Here is a 26,930-nt window from a genome sequence, read left to right as displayed (position 1 = left end):
GTCTCCATACTTTAATGTTCAAGAAGCTCTTTATTCTTCTCATACTGCCTGTGCTGCAGCACTTCTTTTCACCCTCTGTCTGAAACCAGAGCCCAGTCTGCTCTGATTGGTTAGCTGGCCGGCTCTGTTGTGATTGGTCAACCGCTTAGAGATGTCCCGCCCCTTAGCCTATCACGTACAATGTGTTGGAGTGCAAGTCAATAGAAGCATGAGTGTTACATAGTGATGTCATTATGTTCAGGAAGTAAACAAAGAAGTCCAACGGAGAGAAACTCATGGATTTTAGTCTTTGCAGACCATTTACAAAAAGCGATATAACACACTACAGGACAGGGAAAACCCCAAAAAGCAATGGGAATGTCATCTGTTACCTAATCATTCCTAATAACACACCATGCAGTACCACACCTGACAAATAGGACATGTAGCTTTTTATGAAAAAGGATTGATTTATTTCAATAGCTCTCATCTCATATGACTCCAAGTCAAAGCAGCACTTTGTGTAGTGTAGTAATTATATATAGTCACATGAAATGGAAGCCATTGAAATAAAACTAAAATGATCTCATACTAAAATACTTTAAAATGATTTAACAAAGAGTCCGTAATCCAGGAAAGTGTGCTGTTGACATTGTAGTTTTGTATAAACATGTCGTTAAAAATGCTCTTTCCAGTCGCCAAGGGAATACTTTGCACAGATTAAATATTGCCTCAAATGTATTTACAGTGGTGCTGCTTCAAGCTGAAGGTGTTCAGGTTGTTAAACAGTGAAACTCTCCTGCTCTTACATCAGTTTTCCTCCCGAAGCTGTTATCTCTGCCGGCTGCTTGTCACTCTCCCACCTCTCCATCTCATCACCAATCTGTCCCGTAATTATACATAATTGGTTTTGTGTAACAGAAGTCATTCATGCCGATAATCTCTCACTTGTCTCCGTGCCAAAATGAATGTTAGATTACACAGATTCACGCTTTACTGGAGCCTGTCATACTCTACACGTGGCTGATCTGCAAAGTGTCTGACTGTAAGTGAATAAGGGTTTAAAAAACATCTCCAATACCTTCGCAATTTGAAGCAACTAGAGTATGGTGTCGAGTGATAACAGAATATTTGAATTCATTAATGTGAAAATCACGCCTTGATTGGTAATAAAATGTCTAAAAACGAATCTTTTAAAAGCCCTAAAAATTCTTAATTATTATATCCAGGGTTTTATGAATCGTTTTGACTTTCTGTGGTGTGAAATATGAAAACGATTGGTTACATCTATTTACTAAAATGTACTTGTCATACAATTTACTACCATTTGTCCCAGTCTGTTCAGTTTCCACTAACAAATCCTGAAACACTACTCTACATTATTTTTTATTCCAGAGAGGGTGTTAAATTGAGAGATAGAGGGCAAGACATTGCCTGAAAACTTTGGCGGGCTCGGGTTTCGAACCCACCTACTAGCTACTGTAGTGACAACTCACCTACTAGCTACTGTAGTGACAACTTACCTCCTAGCCACTGTAGTGACTACTCCTGTAATTTATTGCATCTCTGCGTGAATGATTAGATAATTTCACCTAAATTAAATCAAATTAAATTACTGAGTTCTGAACCTGCCATTTAGATCTATAAAGGCCCTGGAGCTATGTTGTTTGATTTAATTAAACACAATATATGCCCTCCACTATGCTCTTGTAGTATTTACTTTATCTGAAGCTCTTAATATGATTGCTTATATTTCAAGCCATCTTTTTCCCGGTCCCTTGCTTTGGATCATTTTCATCAACCGGGCCCCATTCCAAACTAATTGAATAGCCCTGCTCAAGATGATAGGAAAGGAGGTTTGAAACTTTCTTTATAACCTCCTTTAGCTTAGGAAACACTGGATCTTCCTTTACGAAAGGAAAGGGCTTCAGTCGAATAGTCCAAAAATCAGCTCTTAACATCTAACCCAGTGCTTCTCAAAGTGTGGACTGCGGACCACTGGTGGTCCGTGAGCGACCCCTAGTGGTCCGTGAGTATATTGGTAACATTTCACATTTGAAATAAATACATTTCAGTTTTCCACTCTCTCGCGGGAATATCTCCGCAATGGAGCGAGGTTAAGTTTCACTTTCGATTGCATGATATAGCCCAGCGCAACACCTTCATCACACATGTTGCCACTTGTACCATTTTCAGGCGATTTGTAATCTGTTCTAGAAAACGATGTGTTTTTTGATATTTGTGGAGTTAGGTGGTCCGCGAGTGTTTTTTTTATTGGTTAAGTGGTCCTTGGTATGAAAAAGTTTGAGAAACACTGGTCTATCCCTTGACCTCTGAGTGAAACGTCACGGGGTTAAGGGATAGTGGATAGGAGAATTCAAAAGGACTTAGGAGAAGAGACTGCAGTGCTTTGAGAATCTGACTGCACTTTCACTATCCGACGTGTTTATGATGCGCCAGAGGACTTCATAAATGTGCGTCTGCTGCTGTGGGGAAACTACAGTTTTCTATATAGCGGACTACAACATGGATGTTTAATAAGAACCTGTCTGTCTTCTTCTGTTCATTTATCTGACGTCCAGCGCTCCGTCTTTTAACCTCTTTTCCTGTCTCTCTTGATCCTCTTCAACAACGGTCATTATAGTGCTTAACAGTCTGTACTGTCATATTGCCCCTGAAATGTCCAAATTGACCAATCAGAATCGAGTATTCAACTAAGCCATGTAGTAAGTAATAGATAGAAAAAAACACAACCACAAAATGAAAGCTGCTTCAGAGTTTTATTTTGTTTCACACACACATGTTGGTCCTCAATAACAGCAGATACAAATAAAAGTAGTGACAACATTCCTGCCTAGCAACCACATGTCATCAGATGCATAGATAATAGTTAATGGGAATAAGAAACGTGTAAACAAAACCCAACATTTCACAGCTTCATGAAAGAAAACTAAAAACAAATCCTACGTAACATGAGTTTCTATTCTAAAACAATACTGAGTAACCACTTAGAAAAAAGTTAATCGTTGACACCATTAAGAACTATTCTAAAAACATATTGAAATGTTTTATTGACATTTTTACCACCACTGTATGAGCAGTACAAAGCTCATCCCTGACCAACAGAGTGTGGATGATGTGGGAAAATAGGACATCACAAACTGTAATATAACATTAATTATATCACCAACAGGTCCACTTCATGTTGTCAATTATCACTTTGGATAACTAAAACAACGAATCAATCGAATGATGAGTAATCGTTTAATTAAAGCAAGTGCTACTCCAAACATTTGCTGTTGTTTTTCAGTTCATTACTGATAATATTTGGGTTCTGATGGATTGTAATTGGGTTATTAAAGGTTTGATTTGAAGCCTCTTATCATCCTAATTTGCCCTCTGATTAAAGTAAAAACATTCAAAGTAAAGTTTGGCGTCTATTGTAGAAAGAAAGGAAAGAAATACTTTGGGTACATTTTGGACAATTACAAGTCCAAGAAATATCTGATGAGATAAACTAAACTTTAAATTTGACACAGCTTTCATTTAAAAAGTAAATCAGAAAGCTGTTTAAGAGTACAGTCGATTAAGGTTTAAAAACAAAATACAATTGGCCATTATATTGTCATTTAAAAAAAGTTTAAATCCCCCCAAAACCCCATCAATGGTAAATAAAATCAGTACGAATTCCCCTCCTGTCTTTGAAAACATAAAACTGCACGTTTATGTAAAATCTATTGCTTTCACAGTATTTTAAGAGCAGGAAGACATTGCAACGCTCTCAGAAACACTTTCATCTCAGACAGAACAATCAGGAGTAAAGGCACAAGCGTTGTTCAGATTGTCCGGTTGGTTTTATTGGCTCATAGTCCAGGAAAGAAATGGCGTCTGCTGGCGTCTGAAAAACAGATGAAAATCCTCGTTAGTCATCACTAAAGGAAAATAAATCATAACGCGCAAATTGAATTGTTTTACCTCCAAGTCTACAAGTAATGTTTTTCCATTGTATTTTATGTCGCAAATTAACAAAATAAGTCCTAGTGTAGTATGTCGAAAAATACATCTGATACGGTTCTTGTTTATGGGCGTGGCTTAATGACTTGGTACCGCCCCCACGCATTCCACCTTTATGTGTACAATTGGTATTTATATCTACTATGTGGACATGTACAACAAAAAGTCTCTTTAAAAAGGTTAGCAAAATATCCAACAGGAATTCGGAAATGTTGAATATTAGGCTGTTTTTTCCATTTAATTTTTTTTTTTTTTTTACTTTTTAACTTGTTTTACAAATGTACCCCGATCAACTCGGAGTTAACTAGGCCCGATCTTCGGACCTTAACAATGTGAGTTTTCTTAACCCTTAGATGCACGAGTGACTGGACCCTACACTCGTCCATAAGTGGGTCAAAAAGGACCCGTATTAGAATAATATGTGTTTTTATGCCTTTTTGTCATTTTGGTTCAGAAAAATCACTTGTATAATATTTAGCATTATATTTTGGTTCACACTAGAAATATTTTATATTTCAGTTTTCACTATTTATAATTTTAGACATTTCTTTTACATTTTGAAAAAAAAACGAAATTCCATAGGAAATGCATGCGGGTCATTTTTGACCCACTTATGGAAGCTTGGGGTAGAAATACAAAAACTACAATTTCTTAAAATGTAAATTTAAAATGTGAATGGCATGATATCCAAAACATGTTTTTTGAGGAATAGCTGGAATATGAAATGATAAAAAAAAATGTAATTACAAAGATACTTCAAGGATACCATGCACGTCACCGGGTCAAAAATGACCCATTTATGCATCTAAGGGTTAATAGACTGCAAACGTGCGATTTTGTGGCAACTTTTTCACCAAAGACATGAGTTGTTGAAGCTCCAATGCACATTTTCCAAGCAGACCAAAATATGACATTATTATCTAATGTTAGGGAAACACAGGGGGAAACTGATAGGTAAACATTTCATGAAAAAAAACTCATAATAATTCATAATATAGAACATTTATGTTGAACTTAGAAAGCAATGAAGGTCTCCATTAAGACAAAGGTTTTTAAATTCAAGACGATCCACAATGAGCATCCTTCAACATTAGAAACAAACGTTATTGTACTTTAAACGTTGCGCAGCTCAATTAGAAACGTAAGATATACAATACCACAAAACCATTTAAGAAACAAGTGTTTAATTATAACTCGTAAACGTCAAACTTACCCAGATTTATTTAGAGGATATCTTCTTCTTGGGGGATTTCTTTTTCTGGAAATGTAAGAAAGAAGGTTTTATAAATTAATGTAGAAATGTTGAATTATTGTGGGACAAAGCTGGTGCAGGTTTTTTACACTTAAAAGAAGACTTTTGTGCCCAAATGTTATCTTTCTTTGCAGCCGAACATGGGGATTAGATTATTAGATATTACAGTGTTGTTACAGAAAGTGAGACGTTTGAGTTTCTTACCGTAGAAGAAGCCTGAGGAGTTTGTTGCTCTGCAGCCGGCTCTGCCTTTAGTCTGTTCTTCTCTGCGGACAAAACGTGAATATTAGTACATCGTGAAGTTAATATGTGTCCTCTAAAAAGACACGCCTTTTTTAAAATCTGTATACAATCTGGATCATTAATATGTTGAGCTCTGTAAAGTGCACCAATACACATTCCTGCTTGTCATCTTGCAATCTACTCATTTGTATAAATAGTTATCACCGCAATAAACCGTATTTCATTTACATTATTTAATTTAATATTCCGTTCTTGCACATATCATATTCTATGTACATGTATAGACTTTTTGCACTACTTTTTATGTTGTATTTTATTATATATGTTGCATTGTTGCAGGAGCTCAGGTACACTGTAGCTTTGTGCATATGACAATAACATCTTTGAATTGAATGTATAAGGTGTAAGGCTCCAGCTCAGAGTGGTACTTGTTAAATTTAACATTTTAAAATATGTCTTTATAGCGATTAAGTTAATTTAACTCAATATGGCAAAGATACAGCTCCAAATACCTTAAATATTAAGAACTATATGCATGACTGTCACTCAAAATAACTTCTCAACACAGAAACTATTTAGTGCGCTTCAGAATTGATTTTAAACTTGTCTCGTTTGTGTATAAAGATCTCCTAAGCCCCTAAACGGCTTTAAATCCAAAAACACACTTTTAACTCCCTATCCGGCTGAAAGAGTTTATGCCTATGTGTTTGATTATTTGAGCTGTGTGAATTAATGTTTACGTCGGTGTTTCTTTTATTTATTTATTTTATGAAAGGTTGTGTTGGCTGCCTGCTCTGTTCTGTACAGCACTTTGGTCAACGTGAGTTGTTTTTTAAATAAATGTGATTGATTGAGATTACAATTATTATTATTATTTAAATGATTTGGAAATCCTTAAAAAACTAAAATCTCAAATGTGAAGGATGAGTTTTGATCGGGGAACTTCCTCCATTATCAAACGTAATAATGACTCGATGAACATCATAGTACGCCTCAGCCCTATGGAAATAGAATAAATATGAAAATGACAATCAGACAGTCTCTTACTCTTCTTTGCAGAAACGTCGGGGCTCACAGTGTCGGGGGTCTCTGCAGTCTCCTCTTCTTCCTCACTCTTCATCATCTTCTTCTTCTTCTTCTTTGAGAGTGGAGTCGAGTCGACTTCAGAAAGCTCAGCGCTCACCGCCTCGCTCTCATCCTCTGTCACTGATCCCTTCTTCTTCTGCTTCTTCTTCTTTGGTGTTTCTTTTGGTTCAGGCGTTTCCTCTGTCTGAACCTGCTTTTGTCTGGGAAAAAAAAAAAAGGTCAATGTTATATAAATGCCATATTATTCTTGTTATACGTTGCCTAAAGATGTTTATGCATCTATTTTTTTTTATCCAGATTTGCGTCCGATATGACGTAATATCTGAAATGTGGACCCACGCAGAAACGTTGCTATCAGAAACAATGCCCGACTGTTTTGGACGTAATATGCTCGGTGTTTACATTAGCATCGCTAACACTCAGAGCTATCCTGTACTGGAGAGCATGTGTGTGAAGAAGCAGGAAATAAAAAGGAACTCACCTTGTGGTATAACCGGCAAGAGAGAAAGCCTTTGAGCTCCATACTGTTTCAGAGAGAATCCTTGATAATCCATGATATGGTGTTTCATCACGGCAGCATTTAGTTTAGACCGTAGCTGCCGGGTCCCGCATGAGCTCAGCCCCCTCCTTTTTATTTGTTATCAATTTTTTTAAAGCTTTATACATAAAATCAGCACTTTTGAAACAGGAAGTGAAATAGAGGGATATGAGGCGTGGCTAGAATGGGTGATCTGTTTGGTATTTTTGAGCAAAACAATTCATAGAAATGTTTTTTATAAATCTGAGACCTATGCTATTGCCTGAAAATAGCATGATAGGTAACCTTTAATACTGTTAAGTTATATTATGGATATCAAACATATATTTATTTTTATATTCTATGAATAAAGAACAGACATTCCTATAGTAAAAAAGGTATTTATTTTTCCTAGTTTTTCTGCAATTTTTTGACTTTTCCAATGCTTTGCTTTTTTGTGTGACATAAAAATATAAAAGAAAACAACATTTAAATGTGTTGACGTGTTTTAAATGAATCTCAAACTTAACTACATGCACTTTAAAACAATAAAGGTTTAAGGGCTGTACTGAGTGTCCTTTAAAGCCTCTATGGATGGTTTCAGAGGAAGCTTGAAATGTCTAATCGTCACATCTCATTTTGTGATGAATAAAAGCAGAAGATGCTGAACTTACTTCTCCTCTTTCTTGTGGATCCTCTGTCTCTTCTTCAGACTCAGTTTCTTCCTGAGACGCTTCTTCTTTTTGCCCGACGAGAGCAGAGAGGCGTCTGCGTCTGAAAGGAGAACGTGATTAGTACTCAGATATTTTACTTTAGGTTGAATTAGGCCGCAGAACTAAGTTATTGTAAAACTACCGTATCATATATTCTAATTAGGCTCCACAAAGACCCGATAGAAACTGTTGTGTATAAAATAAACTCCATGCAAATAAATCACATTTCTGAGAGGTTTTACGTGCTCCGGATAAGCTGCAAACATCGCTACACATACATCTGATGTGGCTCTTGCGTATGGGCTCGTTTTCACTAAATGTATAACATTTTGTAGTATTAGGAACAAACTAAAAAGTCTCTATCAGGTTAGACACTTTGAATTTTAGGCCGTCTTTTCCATTTAAAGTTCTTTTAAACTTATTTTACAAATGAACCCCCGATGAACTTATAGTTTAAAGGTGGCCTATCATGCAAAATGCACTTTTGTACGTCTTTGATACATGAACATGTGTCCCCGGTGTTCTAGGGAACTCACCAAGTGTCAGAAAACACAACCCTCTCTATTTTCCTCCATACCCAAATCTCTAAAAAAAAGGGGCTGCAACGGATCTGATACAGACTGATCCAGATTTGAACACTTCTATGACGTCACAGAAGTGGCGCTACGGCTATTGGGCCAACTCCACCAATCAGGAGGAGACAGCCACGGACATTGCCGTTGGAAAGCGCTGGAGACGCTGTAGTACATATGCCAGGCCTGTAGATGGTGCTGTTCTCACAGAATCAGCCCATGCAAAGATAGTGTTAAATTGAGCGAAATGAGGAATGGCTAAAATGCATGATCTGTTTGGTATTTTGAAAAATAAAAAGTATAAATATGATTTTTTTTTTTTTGATTTTGATATACTTTATTAATCCCTGTGGGGAAATTGTTTCTCTGCATTTGACCCATCCTAGTGTTAGGAGCAGTGGGCTGCCATTATGTACGGCGCCCGGGGGGCAGTGTAGGGAACGGTGCCTTGCTCAGGGACACCTCGGTAGCACTTGGTCTTGCTGGGACTTGAACTGTTGACCTTCCAGTTGCCAAGCCAAGTCCCTATCGACTTCGCCACCACCGCCCTAAAATATGCCTTATATAGGTATGGTCCTACACTATATTATTCAAATATAGCATGATAGGTCCACTTTAAGTATGCACGATCCTAAGACCGTAACAATGTGAGTTTTCATAATAGACTGCATGGTTTTTATTCAACAAAAATGCAATTTTGTGGCAACTTTTTCACGCAATTTGCAAGAAACAGGAAGTTGTTGTAGCTCCAATGAACATTATCCAAGCAGCCCAACATTTGACTTGCTTTAATATCTCATTTTAATTAAGATAACAACACTGTTAATGTTGCAGCCACTCAAGGTGGAGATCATTTTAATTACCATACTCTTTATACATTACTGTCTTGGCTCTGGTTTAAAACTTTCATCTGAAATGTAACTAAAAACAATTCCAGATAAATGTAATAACATTTATTTTACGAAAGACGTATAAAGTAGCCGGAAAGTTTAGTACTTCAATCAACGTCTATTGATCATTAAAAGGGTAAGAAAGCCTTGAGATATTGAGTATTGCTGTATCACATGTCTATAGATTTCATTTAGCTGACGCTTTTATCCAAAGCAACTTACAATAAGTGCGTTCGACCAACAAGATACAAACTAGAAGAAAACAGAATCATATAAGTACATCAGGTTTTATAGAGCCAAACATTTCAAGTGCTACTCAACTGGCTTTAGATAAGCCAGCCCTTTATTAGTATATAAGTGCTTTGTTAGTAATTCTTTCGCTCGAATGCTATGGATTATTATTATTATTATTATTATTATCTATTGAAGTTAAATATATATTTTAGCATATTTTCTGACTACCTGTTGTCTCTGCATCGCCCCCTGCTGGTTGCTCCTCAGACTGCACCTCCTCCTGACCGTCCACCTTCTTCCCCTTTTTCCCCTTCTTCTTTTTCTCCGGTGTCGTTTCAGCTGGACTCACGAGACCCTCCTCCTCCTCCTCCTCCACCACAGTAACCTCGCTCTCCTTCTCTTCAACATCTTTTGTTTTATTCTTTTTCTTTTTCATTTGATTTGCTGAAGGAGTGACGGGAGTTGCCTCCTCTTCCACTGCATCCGGCTCCATTTTCCTTTTCCTACCCTTCTTCTTCGATGGAGTGGCCTGAGGCATTTCCTCTTCCTCCTTCTCCTTCTCCTCCTCTTCTTCCTTCTTCTCCTCTTCCTCTTCCTTCTTCTCCTCCTCTTCCTCGGCCTCAGGTATCTTTTTGTTTCTCTTTCTCTTCTTGGCGCTCAGAGCTGTATCTGGTGTGGATGCGTCTGGGCTCAGTGTTTCCTCCGTCGGCGTGTCTGCATCAGTTTTGCTCTTCCTTTTCTTCCTCTTCTTCGGAGTAACAGCCTCCTCGTCCTCTGTGAGGATGATGAAGACTTCTGGCTCTACTTGCTCCTCCATAGTTGCTTTTTCTGAAGAACAAAATAACAATTCAAGATCTCCTTCTCTGCTTCTGAGAACACAGCATGCATTAATAACACAAAGGAAGCAGCAACAACATTATCATGTCCAACAACGCAGAAATAGGAAGTGTTAAAACAAGATGACACAATGCTTCTTTTCGTAAATTAAGAAAACACACAGGTGTCAATATGACCTCTCGATCAGTACACCGTGCTTTAATCAACAAATGCTTTCGGTTTCTTCACTTGAAAACAATAGAAAATAGTATATTAACTCCTAGTGGATACAGACATTAAGGAGATAAATATAAATGACCATAAGTCAATAAATCTGCAAGTGATTCATAAAGTAAAAGAGAGTAGTGTGTTTCGGTGACTTTGTCATTTGAAAAAACCTTTCAACCTTTATTTACCCGCCGTTAAAAGTTTAAGAGTCAAACGTTTGCTTTGGTTGAAATAAATCTCTTTCAAAAGTTGGTTTCCCACTTTATGTTTTGGATAAAAGCATCCTGCACTCGACGTGTTACCGGCTTCAGTGTCGGGGTCCTCGGGGGACTTCGTCTGGTCTTCAGCCGTCAGCGGGGATGCAAGGCCACCGTCCTGAAGAAACACAGACAGGACATTTAACACACTGAGCTCTGTGTGTGTGTGTCTGATTGCCTCCCTCGGGTGCAGCCTCTCCCTCAGCTGCTCCAAATCACTCATCAGCACCTAAACAAAGGCTGAGGAGCTGCAGCAGTCTCTCTAAATCAAAGCCAGACTATCAAAGTGAGAGGGGAAGCGTTCAGCGTGGAGAAACACAACCCAGCAGTAGCAATTCTGGAATAGCTCAATAAAGGGAAGGCATCTATATTCAATACAAAACAAGATGGGGTTTTATGAGATAGGGGAAAAGGTCAAGTGGTGATGAGCAGGATGAGAACTGGACACGGAAATCTCATTAGTACGCTTTTCAAAATAGGAAAACATCCGACAGAGTTGTGTGATATATATGCAATGAGAATGAAACAGGCGAACACGTCTTTTTGTCATACAGGAAACATACTCAGCAAAGACAGGACAGAGGGAGGAGTTGAGGACAAACTTGGAAATGTATTTGAATGTGGAGAAAGAACTCAGGGGAGGGAAATGATATTTAGTTTTTTTTAAGAAAGTCTTGTCTGATGGAAAGACTTTAAAAAGTTTGAGGAACAGTCAAAGAAAATCCCAAACACTAGGGATGCACCTGCCGTAAAACACCAAAGAAGAAGAAGAAGTCTCTAGCTTGATTCCAAACCTCCCCCTACACCAGGTGTGTCCAAACTTATTTCACTGAGGGCCACATACAGAAAAATATAAGAAGGGCTGGTCTGCTCGGCGCTCACTCGAGGTGTATTGCCTCATAAGTTGAGTTATAAGTCAGCGAAATCAATCAAATGTATGCAAATTATTCTTGACACTTTCAAATGCTTTAAGACAAAAAAAAAACTGCCTAAATCCCAGCTCTCCAGAGGGTTTCATTTATCTTGTTAGCAGCTCATTCCTTAAAACAGAAGCCTGCTGAGGAAATATGAAGGCTCTATTTGAAGCTTGTTATGGAAATGTGTTTTTGGGCTTTTTTCTTATCAACTTAGATTTGTTAGAACATGTTTTCAACTTTAATTGACTGAATTTATTTGAAAATAAAACATGAATACTGTCATATATTTGAACTATATATTAAGAAGTAAAATATCAGACAAGCAGAAGTTTATTATACTTAAGTCATTATACTACAATTCAAAATGGTCCGCTGGCCACATTTGGTCCCCGGACCGTAGTTTGGACACCCCTGCCTTATATCCTACCCCTAAATGTGGGCGTCCAGTCCAACAAGTGTGCAGGGGAGTGTGTTATCAAACCCTCCAACAGGAAGTCTGCATCTCACCTGAGTTCACCTGAGCGGCCCAGGTTATTATACATGTCGTTACTCAACCTTTACCCCTAGATTAGTAGGGAACGTAAGACGATCCTAATACAGTTCATACAACAAATAAAAGCCCCTCAAACTAAATGTTTCAGCGTACCTTAGATGCCTCCTCTACCTCTTCTTGTGGGTTCTCAGAAACAGGGTCTGAAAAAGATGAAAACATTATTATTTAATCATAAAGTTTATCTAATCTATTTCTTTCTGAATTAATTTTGATAACGAGCATTTTTCACGGCAGAGGTGTCGACTTGCCATGCACACAATTTGATTAGATGAACCAATAATGTTGGTTCTGATCCAGAAATGTTTGCAATCCAATTTAGCAACTAGCAACGTTAAGTCATTCAGAGACATATACATCGGGATCTCTGCTGAGAAAAACCTTGGTTGCTGATTGGCTAATGGTTACACAAGCCAAAAAAACATTGTTATGACATCACAAAGTGGCCAAAATCTGATCGGCTCATTTTCAGACCTGTTTTTATAAAAATGGATCAGGACAAAAAGAGAGAGAATCTTTTGTCCTGAAACTTTCAGAGTCTCTTTCCACAGAGGGGACACATGTTGATGTAGAAAAGTGCATTTTGCATAATAGGTGATAGTAGATGCAATCTTATCCAATCTGCAGTTGAATGAATTAAAATAGGAGTTGTTAGCTTCAGATCTTTACTATTAACACCTGTCACTATACTTCCTGTTTGGATCTGTTAAAATGCTCTCTGAGGCGTTTCCTCTCAACTGCTTGAGATTCCTGAGAAAGAGATCCCATACATAACATGTTAAGAGCTACATCTGACATCTGATTGGCTGTTCATACCTGCAGGGGGCGGGGCTTCAGCCTCCTCCTGCTGCTCATTGGTCTCCTGAGCCTCTGTAGTGTCGGGCTCGATCGGCTGCGAGAGGAATGAACAGGTCAACAACGTCTGCAGAACGCTTCATTTCTCAATTTTTATGTCTCCATAGTAAAGTGTTTTCAGTCACTGTGAGCCACCAAAGGATGCACTGAGTAACTTATAACAAACATTATCCGGACATAAGGTGGGAAATAAGAACCAGAGATGTGAGACATGCAACTTGTACATGAACTCTTTCAAATCTGAATGTATTGGCACTGTAATGATGATGATTAAATTCTATATGTTTTGCTATAGGCCCCAAAATGGATAAAAAAATGAAAGTTCTGTTGCCAATATATTAAGAAATATATAAATGTCCAAGGGGCTCTACCAAATAGTTTGATAACGTTGACACTTGAATTCCAAATCAAGATTTAAATGTCTATTCATTGCGTTTATTATGAACAAACTATGTGAAGAAATTGATTCCAGAGGTGGCTGCGTTTCAGACTTTTTCAATAACTACTGGAAAGTTAAAATACATATAAAAAACAAAGTATAATTTCCTAATTCCATATTATGTTTACATTTCATGATATATATTTTGTACTGTTTAACGCATCACATTTTTTATTAAAACGCGTTTGCAGGTGCTCAAAGCGCTTTACAATTACACATATTAGACATGTAAGAGTCATTACTGTGCGCATTACCCAGAGGAGCAAATTCAGGCGAAGTGTCGTTCCCAAGGACACAACGGCCTGACGCAGTGGCAGACGATTCACGGCGTATACTGCCACCCGAAGTCCCCAGCCAGAAGTCCCCGGAGTTGGGGACTGGCCTTCCGAGTAAATCTCCAGAACGCCGGCACCTCCTCATCTCCCATGTTTTTTTTGTGTTGCCATAAGTTAGTCTCTCTCCGTTGCTGCGCGGGGCTAATGCTAATAATGCTAATGCGAGGAAATAAAATGGCGGCTTCACAAAACCTTTCAGAGTTTTACGGGACGTGGTTTGCAATTCGCCCAGCCAATCAGAAATTGGTACTTTTTTCTCCCCAGGATAGTACCACCTCTCTAGCAGGCACTAAAAATGGGGGTAAAAGTTCTCTGAACTAAGTTCTCTTTTTGGTGTGAGCACAAAATTCCAGGCACTAACGGCACTAAACGGGAAAAGTACTCCGGTGTGAACGCGCCTCTTGTGACTGTATTAACGGGGCCGTCCAGCAGCAATCTAACAACATATTAGGAATAAAGCCGGCTGACTAAATGTATTTATGTTAACCAAACTGACGAGTAACATTAACTAAATAAGCAGTAACTAATACAATCTGTTGAATCGCTGCATTCAAATCGAGGATTTCGTTTGAGGCCATTTTTGGGGGTATAAGAGATATTCAAAACTTCATTCGAAAAACCTCAACATAAGCTTAAAATGTAAAGAAATAAAATACTATTTGGTAAACCCTGAAGGCAAGATGGCTGCCGTGTCTCTAGCTCCTGCATTTCTTTTGTTTTTGCATCTTTGGAATTGATTAAATGTATTATCATAATAGTTAATTGTATTTCACTGTCCAATATTTAACCTTACATTTGTTTCTTCCACCTGCACTATTTTAGTGTCAAATAAATAATAGTCAAATGTGTCGTACTCTGTTTCAACAACAATAGTTTATTTTATTTTTATCATTGTTATTTAGTTGTCTTGTGTCTTTGAAATATCAACCAGTGCTTTACCTCCGCAGCGCTGCCCTCCCCTTCTTCTGAGGCCTCAGTTTGATTGACAGCTGTCTGCTCCAATGCAGAGGCTTCATCTGTGGCTGCTTCTGACTCCTGAGAGGAAATCAGAGAGAAGACAAGATGACACAGAAACAAAACAAGTTTAACGGCAGAGAATGAAGCATAGATTTTAGTTTAGATTAGAGCGTGGTTATTCCATAGCTTTACTCTGTAGTTTAGTTTGGTTGTGATAAAAGTTAGTTATCAAAGTCTGGAAACACAGACATTGAGAAGTCAGGCTGCAGTTTAGAAAACATTATCCACAGAAATTACACACAAAACAAGATATAAGAACACCTAAGACGTAGGTAATTAAAAGGCCTTTGCACAAGGACATTGTCGAGAGCCATGTATGGAAGTTCAACGATATACCAAACAGTAGTTCTGTTGATATCTTTTTTTATTGTATGTTTTTAGCTAAAACTAAGAAGATAAGGCCTGCAATGAAACACACCATGAATTATTCTATGATAAACACATGGAAAGCGTTAAAAAGTAATGTTTTGACACTTCAAAATGGCGCCAACAATCAGAGATATTGTGTTAACAAGGTAATTGTGCGCGGGTTTGGATAAAGTTGAAATTTGATGGTGATATTTCAAACTGTTTTTCTTTTTTTTATATATTTTATTGAGCATTAAAAGTACAACATATAGAATTACAGAACAAGAAAGTGACAGAAACATAATGCTCACTTTCAGTTTTCTATTTTAAACATCCTACCCCCCATCCCCACCCCCACCCCCCGCCTCAACCTCAGGAAAGAAACAAAATGATTCTAACAGTTTTTTAGTCACCCAGATCACTCGTAAAACTGTTTCAGGGATTGACCATCTGGTAAAAGACAGACGGGTCATATTTATTGAGAGTAATGACAGCTATGGTTCTCAGAGAAAAGCTTCCCACAAGCCAGAATATTCTTATAAAACTAGATGACTCAGCAAATCAGACGGCGTGTCTTCACTGTTTCTTACTGGAAGCTAAAAGCACAAACAATGCAGCGACTCGCAGCCCAATCTGTGATCTCTTCCAGATGTGCAGAGGGGAGCCGAGGCTCTGCCAGGATTCAACAAATACTGACGGCTTTATGAGTCGTGAATACAACTGATTACATTTCTGTTCCTTTCTGAACCGTCGGAGCCGTTTGGTTTGAAGAAGGTTGATATTCAACAGAGCTGCTTGCTGTCTCAAATGGAGGACGGTTTAACATCTTGGACGCCAGTTACTCAGGAAGGTTGAACATCATAATAAAAATAAGGATAGATAGAAACCCTCTCCTGTGGGCAATCCCAGGAGCAATTTGGGGTGAAGTGTCCCAGGAACACAACGACACGCTGACTGCTGTGGGACTTGAACTTGCTATCCTCTGATTCGTAGATCAGCGCATTAACCCACTGCGCCACACGCCTCCCACACCACTGTTCATATTGTAATATACACAGTGCATATTGTAGTACCATGTGCACAGTTTTACAATAACTTCTTGTTTTATTGTATTAATAGTTTTTTATTGGACATTTAACTTCAAATGTTTATTTTGTATTTATTTTATTAATTCTTGGACATTATTTGCTTCACTTTTTACGTTTATAATACCTTTATTTTTGTCTTAGTATTACACATTCCTACTTTACTTTATTCTAACAATAAGAAACCAAACCAAATTGAATAAAATAAATTGAAGCAATTTAATAAAGTTTTCTGATATTGATTTTACTTTAACTTGTTCTGTTTAAATACATGTTTTCATTTTGTTTATCTTTTATTCACGTCATTCTAAAAACCGGCAACAAAACATATTAAATAAATAATAATTTAGTAAATGAATAAAGGTTTCTGATTCAGATTTCTGTACGATTGGATTTTAATAAATATGTGTGAAAGAAATCAGTTTGAAAGCTTCATTAACTTAAAAAAAAATCATTATTATTTAGAGTCATTGCGTGCCTATTGATTTTCACACGATCCATGTATCCATCATTTCCTGGTCTTCTCTAAAGAAGAGGGACCAATGAAAACGTTGTCATGTTGCCGTTGTTCAGCATGGAAACATTCATTAGCTAAAAATGACATTACTGTTCTATTAATATAAAGGGAGGTCAGGTACTCTTTAAAACAGCTGCTAGTTATGGGTACTTTTTACTGAAGTACATTTCAAAGCCTCTTTACTTTAACTTGAGTAAAGAAGTTTAGTCAGTACTTCTACTTTCACCAGAGTATTTTTAAACAGGAGTATCTGTACTTCTACTTGAGGAAAGGATGTGTGTATTTTTGCCCTCTCTGATCCCGGGTCACTAACCTGCGTCTCCTTCTGCTCCTCTCCGGGGGTCAGGGCTGCGTCGGGCTCGACCTCTTCCCCTGCCGCTTCAGATGCCTCTTCTACTGGAGCTGACTGCAAACATGAAGAGGTAGGTGGTTAAAAAAATTTGTTTAAAGAAAAAAATACACATTTGAAAGCTGCTTTTTAAAGAGTCCTCTCCTGCTGATGTTCAGGTGTATATCAGTATGTAGTGTCTCTACTTTAAAGAGTCCTCTCCTGCTGATGTTCAGGTGTATATCAGTATGTAGTGTCTCTACTTTAAAGAGTCCTCTCCTGCTGATGTTCAGGTGTATATCAGTATGTAGTGTCTCTACTTTAAAGAGTCCTCTCCTGCTGATGCTCAGGTGTATATCAGTATGTAGTGTCTCTACTTTAAAGAGTCCTCTCCTGCTGATGTTCAGGTGTATATCAGTATGTAGTGTCTCTACTTTAAAGAGTCCTCTCCTGCTGATGCTCAGGTGTATATCAGTATGTAGTGTCTCTACTTTAAAGAGTCCTCTCCTGCTGATGTTCAGGTGTATATCAGTATGTAGTGTCTCTACTTTAAAGAGTCCTCTCCTGCTGATATTCAGGTGTATATCAGTATGTAGTGTCTCTACTTTAAAGAGTCCTCTCCTGCTGATGTTCAGGTGTATATCAGTATGTAGTGTCTCTACTTTAAAGAGTCCTCTCCTGCTGATGCTCAGGTGTATATCAGTATGTAGTGTCTCTACTTTAAAGAGTCCTCTCCTGCTGATGCTCAGGTGTATATCAGTATGTAGTGTCTCTACTTTAAAGAGTCCTCTCCTGCTGATGCTCAGGTGTATATCAGTATGTAGTGTCTCTACTTTAAAGAGTCCTCTCCTGCTGATGTTCAGGTGTATATCAGTATGTAGTGTCTCTACTTTAAAGAGTCCTCTCCTGCTGATGTTCAGGTGTATATCAGTATGTAGTGTCTCTACTTTAAAGAGTCCTCTCCTGCTGATGTTCAGGTGTATATCAGTGTGTAGTGTCTCTACTTTAAAGAGTCCTCTCCTGCTGATGTTCAGGTGTATATCAGTATGTAGTGTCTCTACTTTAAAGAGTCCTCTCCTGCTGATGTTCAGGTGTATATCAGTATGTAGTGTCTCCACTGGGACATGTCTCCATGCTTTAATGCTCAAAAGGTTCTTTATTGTTCTCATACTGCCTGTGCTGCAGCACCCCTTTTCACCCTCTGTCTGAAACCAGAGCCCAGTCTGCTCTGATTGGTTAGCTGACCGGCTCTGTTGTGATTGGTCAACCGCTTAGAGATGTCCCGCCCCTTAGCCTATCACGTACAATGTGCTGGAGCGATATCCAATATAAGTGTGAGTGTTACATAGTGATGTCACTCTGTAAAGTTTTAAAACATGAGCAAACAAAGCTATTATAAAAAACTACACAAATGTCACACAAAAAAAATCTAAAAACAATTTAGTACAATGAGAGATTTGCAAGATGTACAGGGGAAAAAAGTGACAATATTCTACTTTATGCTTTCGGACTTTCCTACTAAGGATGTGAATCTTTAATAACTGGTCATGAATGCATACAGGCATTTATTCTTTCCCCATTAAGGAAATATATAATATATACTCAAACTAAGAGAACAAATAAATATATTATTGGTGCATTCTTTTAATGTAGGCCTGTGTTCATGGTAAAAGAGGATCATGTCAGCGAGCATAGTGGTGAGTTTCTTGTTTCTTATTGGACAATAATTGAGCTCCAAGGCACCAGCTGGCTCCAATGAATTCCAGACTGACAATGAGAAACTTTAAATCAAAAGAAAATCACAAATAGACATATGATGTTAAATGTGTTTTTCAGATTGTAGTAAAATTCTCTCTGCATGCAGGCCGGATATTATCAGACCATCCGTTGAACAATAAAGGACAAAATAATAAACTCTTTTTTAATGTAATTCTGTTCACTAGAAAACATATTTATTCTGTTGAAAGAGAACTGTAGTGTGCGGAGCTTCACTCATCTTCAGCAGAGACAGAAAAGTGTGTAAAAACAGCCACTCTTTTATCTTCGAACACAATGAAACGTAATCAGGACTTTGTAGCTAGAACCACAGAGTTATTCACACACAGACAAAACCACACACACACACACACACACATACACACACACACATAGACACACACACACGCATAGACACACACACACACAGACACACACATCTCAGAACATTATCATTCTGTCACACAGTTTCCGTCCAAACACAATTATCTACTGCCTCACTGGGCCGACAGAAAACAACAGAGACAACACTTTGATACACACACAGGAACACACAGACTTAAAATAACAAACGCACACAATCTAACAGATTCAGACGAGACAAGTAGCCATGACATGAGTGTGTGTGTAATTCAGAGGAATAAAACAACACTGGACTAACGGTTCTGTCCGTCTATCATCACAATTACCACAGTGACTGGGCAACAGCTATGTGTGTGTGTGTGTGTGTGTGTGTGTGTGTGTGTGTGTGTGTGTGTGTGTGTGTGTGTGTGTGTGTGTGTGTGTGTGTGTGTGTGTGTGTGTGTGTGTGTGTGTGTGTGTGTGTGTGTGTGTGTGAATGTGTGTGAGTGTGGGAATGTGTGAGTGTGTGTTATCGTAAGGGTACTGATTTCCGGCTGCTACAGAAACATCGTTTTAACCGCTTCTTTCTGTTCCTCCGTCATCGTTTATCATTAATTAGATAACATGATGTATTGTGGCTTTTTTAAAAACTCTTTGGATTTTTAACTTTTAGAAGAGCAAACTGTAGCCACTTATCATATCATCATGTTTAAGTTGATGTTTGTATGTAGTGACATGTCTCCATGCGTTAATATTCAAAAAGCTCTTTATTTTTCTCATGCTGCTGATTGGGCAACCGCTTAGAGATGTCCCGCCCCTTAGCCTATCAGGTACAATGTGTTGGAGCGGCAGCCAATAGAAGCGCAACAATATAACACACTACAGGAAAGAGAAACCCCTTAATAGGGCCTCTTTTGCAGTCTCCAAGCCAGCATACTTTTCTGGTTATTCTGACCCCAAATCCTCTGTGCAGTGGACATATAAGCAAGAAGGTCAAGGTCAGAATGGAAAAAGTAGTTTTTAATTGCCTTCATACTACAGCACATTATTTGAAAGGGCAGCTGCAGTACCGTACATCATAAAAGCAAAAGTGTGAAAAAAGGGAGATGTTACTTTTTGTATCTAATGAAGGTTTTATTGCCTCAGATATTTCAGGGATTTGAACTGGGGACCATCCAATAATAAGCCTGCTTCTGTCACCTCATGCTGCTGCTGACTTCTCTCTGCAGTTATGTGTTTGTTTGTTTGTTTGTTTGTTTGTTTGTTATGATAAGATCAACCTTTATTAATCCTTGAAATGCAGGCGTCAGAGCAGCAAAAAGAGTGAACCAGGATAATGAAAAATCCAGGTAACAGTATAACTAAAAAAACTACGAAATGAGGTTAACATACAGTTATGAAAGAAGATCATTATGAATCGATATGTATACATGTCTAATGATGCATGATATATGTGCATTTCTCTGCTCACCTGTTCCTCTGCAATCGTTTCCTCCTCTTTCTTTTCTCCTTCCTCACTCTCTAGGTCTGTTGTTTTTGTTTCTCCTGCAGGAGGTAGCAGCTGCTCAGAGACAGACTCCTCTTCTCTCTCCTCACTGAGCACCTCCGCAGACTCCTTAACATCTGTCCTGGACTCTGGAGCAACAAAAAAAATAACTTTTTAAAAGGGGGTTTACAACATATACAAAATAGTTCCAGTTTCAGTTAACTTATAGGTAGATCTGTTTTGCAGATACAAGACGATGGATCCGTTATGACACACATTCTACTAAAAAAGTACCCACTGATTCATCACCTCGTACAAACGTGAGCAATCAAGAAAGCTAATAGGTACCATAGCGTCTGTGTGACACTGCTAAGACTTGTTAATGTGTGCGATGGCCGCTGCATTACAACGTATTTAAATGTACCAGCTGGAGGTTTTGCATCCACATGATTTTCCTGGGTGATGTTGTTGAGTTTGGTGTCTGCGATATCTTCTTCTTCGCTGGTGGCAGGTTCTGGTTTGATGCCGTTCTTCTTCAGGTGAGCGGCGTCTTCTGTCTCCTGCTTGGCATCCTGAGCTAGAGAGTACAGCCTATAACACAAAAACACACATCTCCTTTTAATACTGGACGTTTGTTAATACACCTTTCGGTCATTTAAAAGACTGGGGAGTGCTCATACATGCATGTGTTTCTTATAATCTCAATCCAAATCCATACGTCAGACTAATTCGTAGCACTTTGAATTGCCTTGTGTTGAAAGGTGCTATAAATAAACTTGCCTTCCCTGAGCAGGTTTTTAGAATACGCAGTCACAAAATTGAGTTTGCTGTTGATAGATACTTTTCTCCCACAATGCAATGCACAGAGGAAATGGAGAACAACCTACAGCTGGTACTTTTTTTTTTTTTTTTTTTTTTTTTTTAAATGGTGGATTCTGGCAAAACAGCTCCAAAAAGACCTTTGAAAACAAAGTTATAAAGTTATAAACTAAAGAAAGACACTTTGCCGTCTTCATGAATGTCATTTTTTATGAACTTAGTGATAAAACAGACATATTGTGACCCTTATTATATTGTACATGATTTATAGAATGACATGGCACAGCTCAAGTCTTGTGGCATGTTTTTTGTCTTGTGTAAGTTAAGGAGTTTCTGAAAAAAAGGTGTGAAGTGCTTTAAGGAAATGTCTTGAGAATTAAAAACAAGATCAAAGTGCTTCCTGCGTCATCGCTGCAGAAAACTGACTGGGGATCAGTCCATCATGAGTCGAGCAGCCAAGAACTACAGATGTTTCTGACTGTCACGATGAGAAATTCAAAGAGTCTGAAGGATGTTTACAAGCAGAGTGAATTATTCTGACCACGGGAATGTGTTTGAATGTGACTGATGAGCAGAAAGAAGTGTCATCAAATCAATGTTATAACTGAAATGAAACCTCAACTCCTCAAAGCAGCTGTAGGAAAAGGGGAATTATAAACATTGGTTTCACATTCAGACCAATGCCATAGACTTGTATTTACACTGGGGAAATCACAGACAAGAGCTGATGTCATTCATTCATTCATCACTTATCTGCCGCCCGCTTAATCTGTTTTAGAGCAGCAGGGATTTAAATCCCAGAATGCACCGGGCAGAAGGCCAGACGGTCATTCACGAACAGGGACATCCTGTTCAAAGGGACAGATTTAAATTTGCAATCCACCAAAGCTGCATGCTTTTCTTCGGAGTCTACAAACGTAATTCGAAAAAAAAGCATGGTAATTAAATAATAATGGTAAACGATAATGGAAAACGCTGTTACATTACATTACATTGCATTTAGCTGACGATTTTATCCAAAGCGACATACTGTAAGCTGTAAAGTAAAGATGATGGCAATATTACCAGGGGTGCACATAACTTTTTTTGCCCGTGTTCTCAAAGGAGCACCTGGAGATGTTGCTTGGTGCGCATCTTTAAAATGAAATAAACCGTACCTTTTGAGGGGTTCTTGACTTTATGAACGGGGGGGAGGGAGGTGCACTAGTGAGCACGCTCATGAACTGTTCGCCGGAGCCTCGCAGCGGGGTTACTGTGTGGCCCTGAATATTACTCGTGTTCAAGCCCCCAAAAACCCTGACAAAGGGGGCTTTACAGTTTGTACAGAATACAGTATCATCTGTCCTTAGACCCTCCATGAAGAAACCCCACTATTAATGGGGAAAAAATGAAAGAAACCTCAGGGAGAGCAACAGAGGAAGGTTCCCTCTCCCAGGACGTTCAGATGTGCAATAGGTGTGAGTACATTTAAAATATAATACATTTACAACATAGGAAGTAGGTGTGCGTCAGGCAGGACCAGAGCAACAGGCACAGCACGACTAATGACCCAGGAAATATGTTTAACCCTGTATCAATGGGGACATCAAAGCCTTTTTTGATAGGGAGAAGCAGGAGACTTTGATGGGGCTTAAGGCATGGATGTGTTAACAGAAGTGGATACTGCTTTGGGGGGGGGGCACCGTTCGAAGAGAGCAAGAATCCTGAGGTCTTCTGAGGATCCTCGGCATCATAGCACATGCACTTTTGCGTTTCCTTAAACAGCTGCTGCATCACAGGGGTTTCTCATTCAGTGTCAGCTTGGCCAAATAAATGAAGGAGGGTAAATATTTATGGATTTTAGTTTTCAGATAACATAAGATAGACCTTTATTTATGCCTGTAGGGAAATTCAAGTGTCATGGCAGCAGCAGAATAAGAAGAAACACAGATATTACAGATAATAAGTCAAATAAAAAAGCACATTTTACAACTTTTAGGACGTTACGTTGGAAAAGGGCTATTGAAGTGTTTCTACTGGGTAGTTGATTAGCGTAAAAAAACGCAATGCAAGTCATTGGGGAAAGTTTTTTTGGGCCCAATGGCATCACGGACCCACAAGGAAATTGTAGTTTGGCCTCTACGGAAATTAGTTTCAAAGACATAGCACACTTCCTGTGGGCTGAGGCTGTTCTGAAGGAGCTGAATTAAGAGCTTTGGCCATCTAAGCACATCCACGAAAACAGACTAGAAGGTTGGATAGAGGCCAACAGCTCCATGCTAGGTGTGGGGTTAGAAAGATAATATATATGAAGTGAAGAGCAGCTGTTAACAGGACCCTAGAAAGTGCAAATTCCAACAGGTTGCCCAACACAGAGGTGACGCCAACAACACACCCCTGTGAGTTCAGCGGGACACACGGGGTCCTCGATCACCAGTACCTCCTTTCACAACTCTTCCTCCTCTCTGTCCTAATTTACACTTTCTCTTCGTCTTCTTCCTCCTCTCTTTCCAAGGCAATATGGTTGTGTAACATCCGGTCCAGACTCGAGTTACATTTTTATAAACAGATCAGTGATGTAGACACTTTTAATTAACGCAATCGGTGCTATGAGGACATTGCTTATATTGACGATACAATGTTTTTATCGGATCATTTTAATTGTATTGTTTTAAATAAGTCTCTTTCCTGTCCTTCTTCCATCCCCCTTCAGATCACTCGTCTAGCATGTCCATTTTACCTGAATTTATCCAAATTCTTAACAACATTTCTCATAATTTCCTTTTATCTAATGTAGTTATTGGGCACTATTAAGAGTATTTTTGTATAATATGTTCATGACTGATGTGAATGCACAGTGTAAATAAACCATTGACTGTATATCAGTTTATCTAAAACATGTAATGACATTTGATTAAAAAAAGTTGATTTAAACATATGCATTGTTTTGTTTACATGCTAGGGCTTTACTCCTGAATCTATCAACTGTTAAAGTTTGAAAGGAAAAAGGTGGACTCCTCCTACTTGCAGATTGTGTAGTAACAAGTTGGACTTACTTCATCCAGCCTGTGTAGATCTCATGAAGATTGGGGGTCTCCTCTGGTGTTTCCACCTAAACAAACACAAAACATTTTTAGCAGCCTGAAACAAAAAACAAGAGAACGTGTTCCAAGAATGTCTCATCTATAATCAAGAGTGGCTGGACAATATCCTTTCAACCCATCTTAGAGAAACCTAATTTCCTGTTGGTCAGGAATTTAAAGCCACGGGCTCCCGGAAAGGAATCCATGCAGCAAGAAACAAAACTGGCAGTAAGAGAGTTCGTGGAAATGCAATGATGAGCAGGGGAACGATGCCTCTGACAGCAGTGAATGGTTTAATTTTAGAGATTAGTGGTGAGACATTTTTCTCTATTGTTTCTTCCTAAAACTTTGTCAGCAGAAACTTTTGGCTTTATTTTTAGCCCGTGGGCCTGAAACCTGAAACCAGCCAAGACTCTCAATGGCAGACTTTAGAAATAACACATTTGTAATTTGTCTTTATTTCAGTGTAACACAATAAGTGACATTATGTAGGAAACATTACAGAATAAAACACCGACTCAACAAAAGGGTTTAAAAACTTACCAAGCATAAATTGGTTTGATTTTAAATTAAGTTTTCATTAAAATGTTGCAGTTTTTATAATATAGCCTACTGAAAAATATGTTAAGCGACGATATACTAGCTCTTGGCTCAGCCTCTTGGTGTGTGTGGATGCAGCATGGCTCTACACGTGCACTCTGATCATTTTAGGGATGCAGCTAATTAATAAATAACTGTTGTTATCTTTTAATTATTGTTAATTTAACAACATCATTTAGTAGTTTAGCCTATAAACCTTCAGAAAACAGTGAAAGAAATGCATCAAACTTTCCCCTAGTTCCTAGTAGGACTTAAACCCAAAGATATTCAGCTTTAGGATATGAAATAAACAAATATTTAAAATAGAAACAAATGTGACTTGCTTGAAATATTACCTGAACAATGTATGAATTAATAGTGTATTACCTGCCAATTAATGAACTTACAATCAACTCATTTATTAAAATGACTCATCAATGCCGCTATAGCACATTTATATCAACATGTACAACTTTAATCATTGAAAAACACAAACATGTATGGGGGTCTGAATGGGTCTCATTGTGCAGTAGCAGGCCCTCAGCAGCGTTGTTTCCACAGCCATGCAGCTCCTGAAACATTATGTTCTTTTCCTTCAGGAGGCCTGAACACCGACACACATGTGCTCATACACACACTCACACATACATACGACGCCCTGCAAATCACTCACTGCAACACTGGAGCAAGAAGCACACTGAAATCACATATATATTTAATTCAGTTCATGTAAATAATGCAAACGCGCATGCTCGGTAAAGAAATAGCATTAACAATGGTAAATATGATCAGGAACAAGAACACAACGGGAGAATCAGATAGGGTCGGTTTTACACTGAGTAAAGCAGTGAATTTTGAATAATCTGAGCAAAAGTACCTACCTGAGCAATGTCTTTCTCCAGCACCTTGGCAGCTTTCTTGTATCCGTGCACCTTGAGGTGCTGGAAGATGAGAAACAGCAGCGTGGCGTCTTCCTCTGAAGCCATTATGTACGACTGACGGCGGAGAAACCAGGGAAAAACTGGAATATTATATTATGTTATTAACAGTTCACTTCATGCTCGCTATTTAGCGTGCAGCCATGAGCCTCTGACACACGCCCCCTTCGAAATGCATCATGGGAAGTGCCGATTTTGCTCGGGGGCAGAACAACAACAAGAGCATGTTTTTGGGATTCGATTTTTATTAACATGAAGTTAAACGGACAACTGACACATCTTACGATAATATCATGATGGAAAATAGTTTTTAAAAAGATTACAGATATCTTTACATATCTACTTACCCATCCTGTCCATGTGTATCCATTCATCATAAGATAAGATATAGTTTATTGATCCAGATTTGGGAGATGTGTTCATCACAGCAGCATAGATAAGACATTGCACATGAATTCCAGGTAAATACAATACAATCAAAATAAATAAAAAACAATAAAAAATATACATATCAGCAGCAGAAGATAAACAAAATATGCAAAGCAGTGAATATACGTTCAATAATGAAGGATATAAATCTATAGAATGGGTTTATTGGATACACAATATAAATGTAGGAGCCTATGTATATAAATGATGTATGTATTTGCTCTTTTTTTTTAGTCTACAAGTTAGAAACACTTATTTTGTTGTGTGTGCTTAATATATATTTATATAAACGTATTTTATTACATACATGTGACCATTGTGGTCCCAT

At 38.3% G+C, this 26,930-nt stretch overlaps 1 protein-coding gene across 3 annotated transcripts; it reads right to left on the bottom strand.

Moving 5' to 3' along the window:
- Nucleotides 1-2,745: 2,745 nt before the first annotated feature.
- Nucleotides 2,746-26,421, bottom strand: LOC307020887 (uncharacterized protein). 3 transcript variants are annotated; one of them, XM_079652575.1, is made up of 16 exons: nucleotides 26,117-26,421; nucleotides 25,909-25,932; nucleotides 24,630-24,685; nucleotides 21,200-21,366; nucleotides 20,761-20,924; nucleotides 17,178-17,270; nucleotides 14,837-14,932; nucleotides 13,085-13,160; nucleotides 12,365-12,411; nucleotides 10,847-10,919; nucleotides 9,729-10,328; nucleotides 7,766-7,865; nucleotides 6,536-6,774; nucleotides 5,450-5,511; nucleotides 5,207-5,251; nucleotides 2,746-3,877 (listed from the first exon to the last, which is right to left on the bottom strand). In XM_079652575.1, the coding sequence occupies exons 1-15, from the start codon at nucleotides 26,219-26,221 to the stop codon at nucleotides 5,213-5,215; spliced, it is 1,941 nt and encodes a 646-aa protein (XP_079508701.1). In that variant the 5' UTR covers nucleotides 26,222-26,421; the 3' UTR covers nucleotides 2,746-3,877; nucleotides 5,207-5,212. The 3 variants fall into 3 exon arrangements, with proteins under 3 accessions (XP_079508701.1, XP_079508702.1, XP_079508703.1); XM_079652576.1 differs by lacking the exon at nucleotides 25,909-25,932 and having other exon boundaries at nucleotides 26,117-26,409; XM_079652577.1 differs by lacking the exons at nucleotides 25,909-25,932; nucleotides 26,117-26,421 and adding an exon at nucleotides 25,732-25,891.
- Between the last annotated feature and the right edge of the window lie 509 nt (nucleotides 26,422-26,930).

This window comes from Notothenia rossii (assembly GCF_949606895.1).
Source record: "Notothenia rossii genome assembly, chromosome: 9".
NCBI classification, from domain to species: Eukaryota; Metazoa; Chordata; class Actinopteri; order Perciformes; family Nototheniidae; genus Notothenia; species Notothenia rossii.
The sequence above is the reverse complement of the archived record's forward strand: the minus strand, read 5'-3'. Positions and strand labels throughout refer to the sequence as shown.

Excerpts from the sequence above, each read along its gene's own strand:
- LOC307020887 (XM_079652575.1), bottom strand. The coding sequence starts at position 26,221 with ATGGCTTCAGAGGAAGACGCCACGCTGCTGTTTCTCATCTTCCAGCAC. Across the intron at positions 21,367-24,629 it reads ATCTACACAGGCTGGATGAA|GCTGTACTCTCTAGCTCAGG; the intron begins GTAAGTCCAACT and ends TTTGTGTTATAG. Across the intron at positions 5,252-5,449 it reads CTCCTCAGGCTTCTTCTACG|AAAAAGAAATCCCCCAAGAA; the intron begins GTAAGAAACTCA and ends TTACATTTCCAG.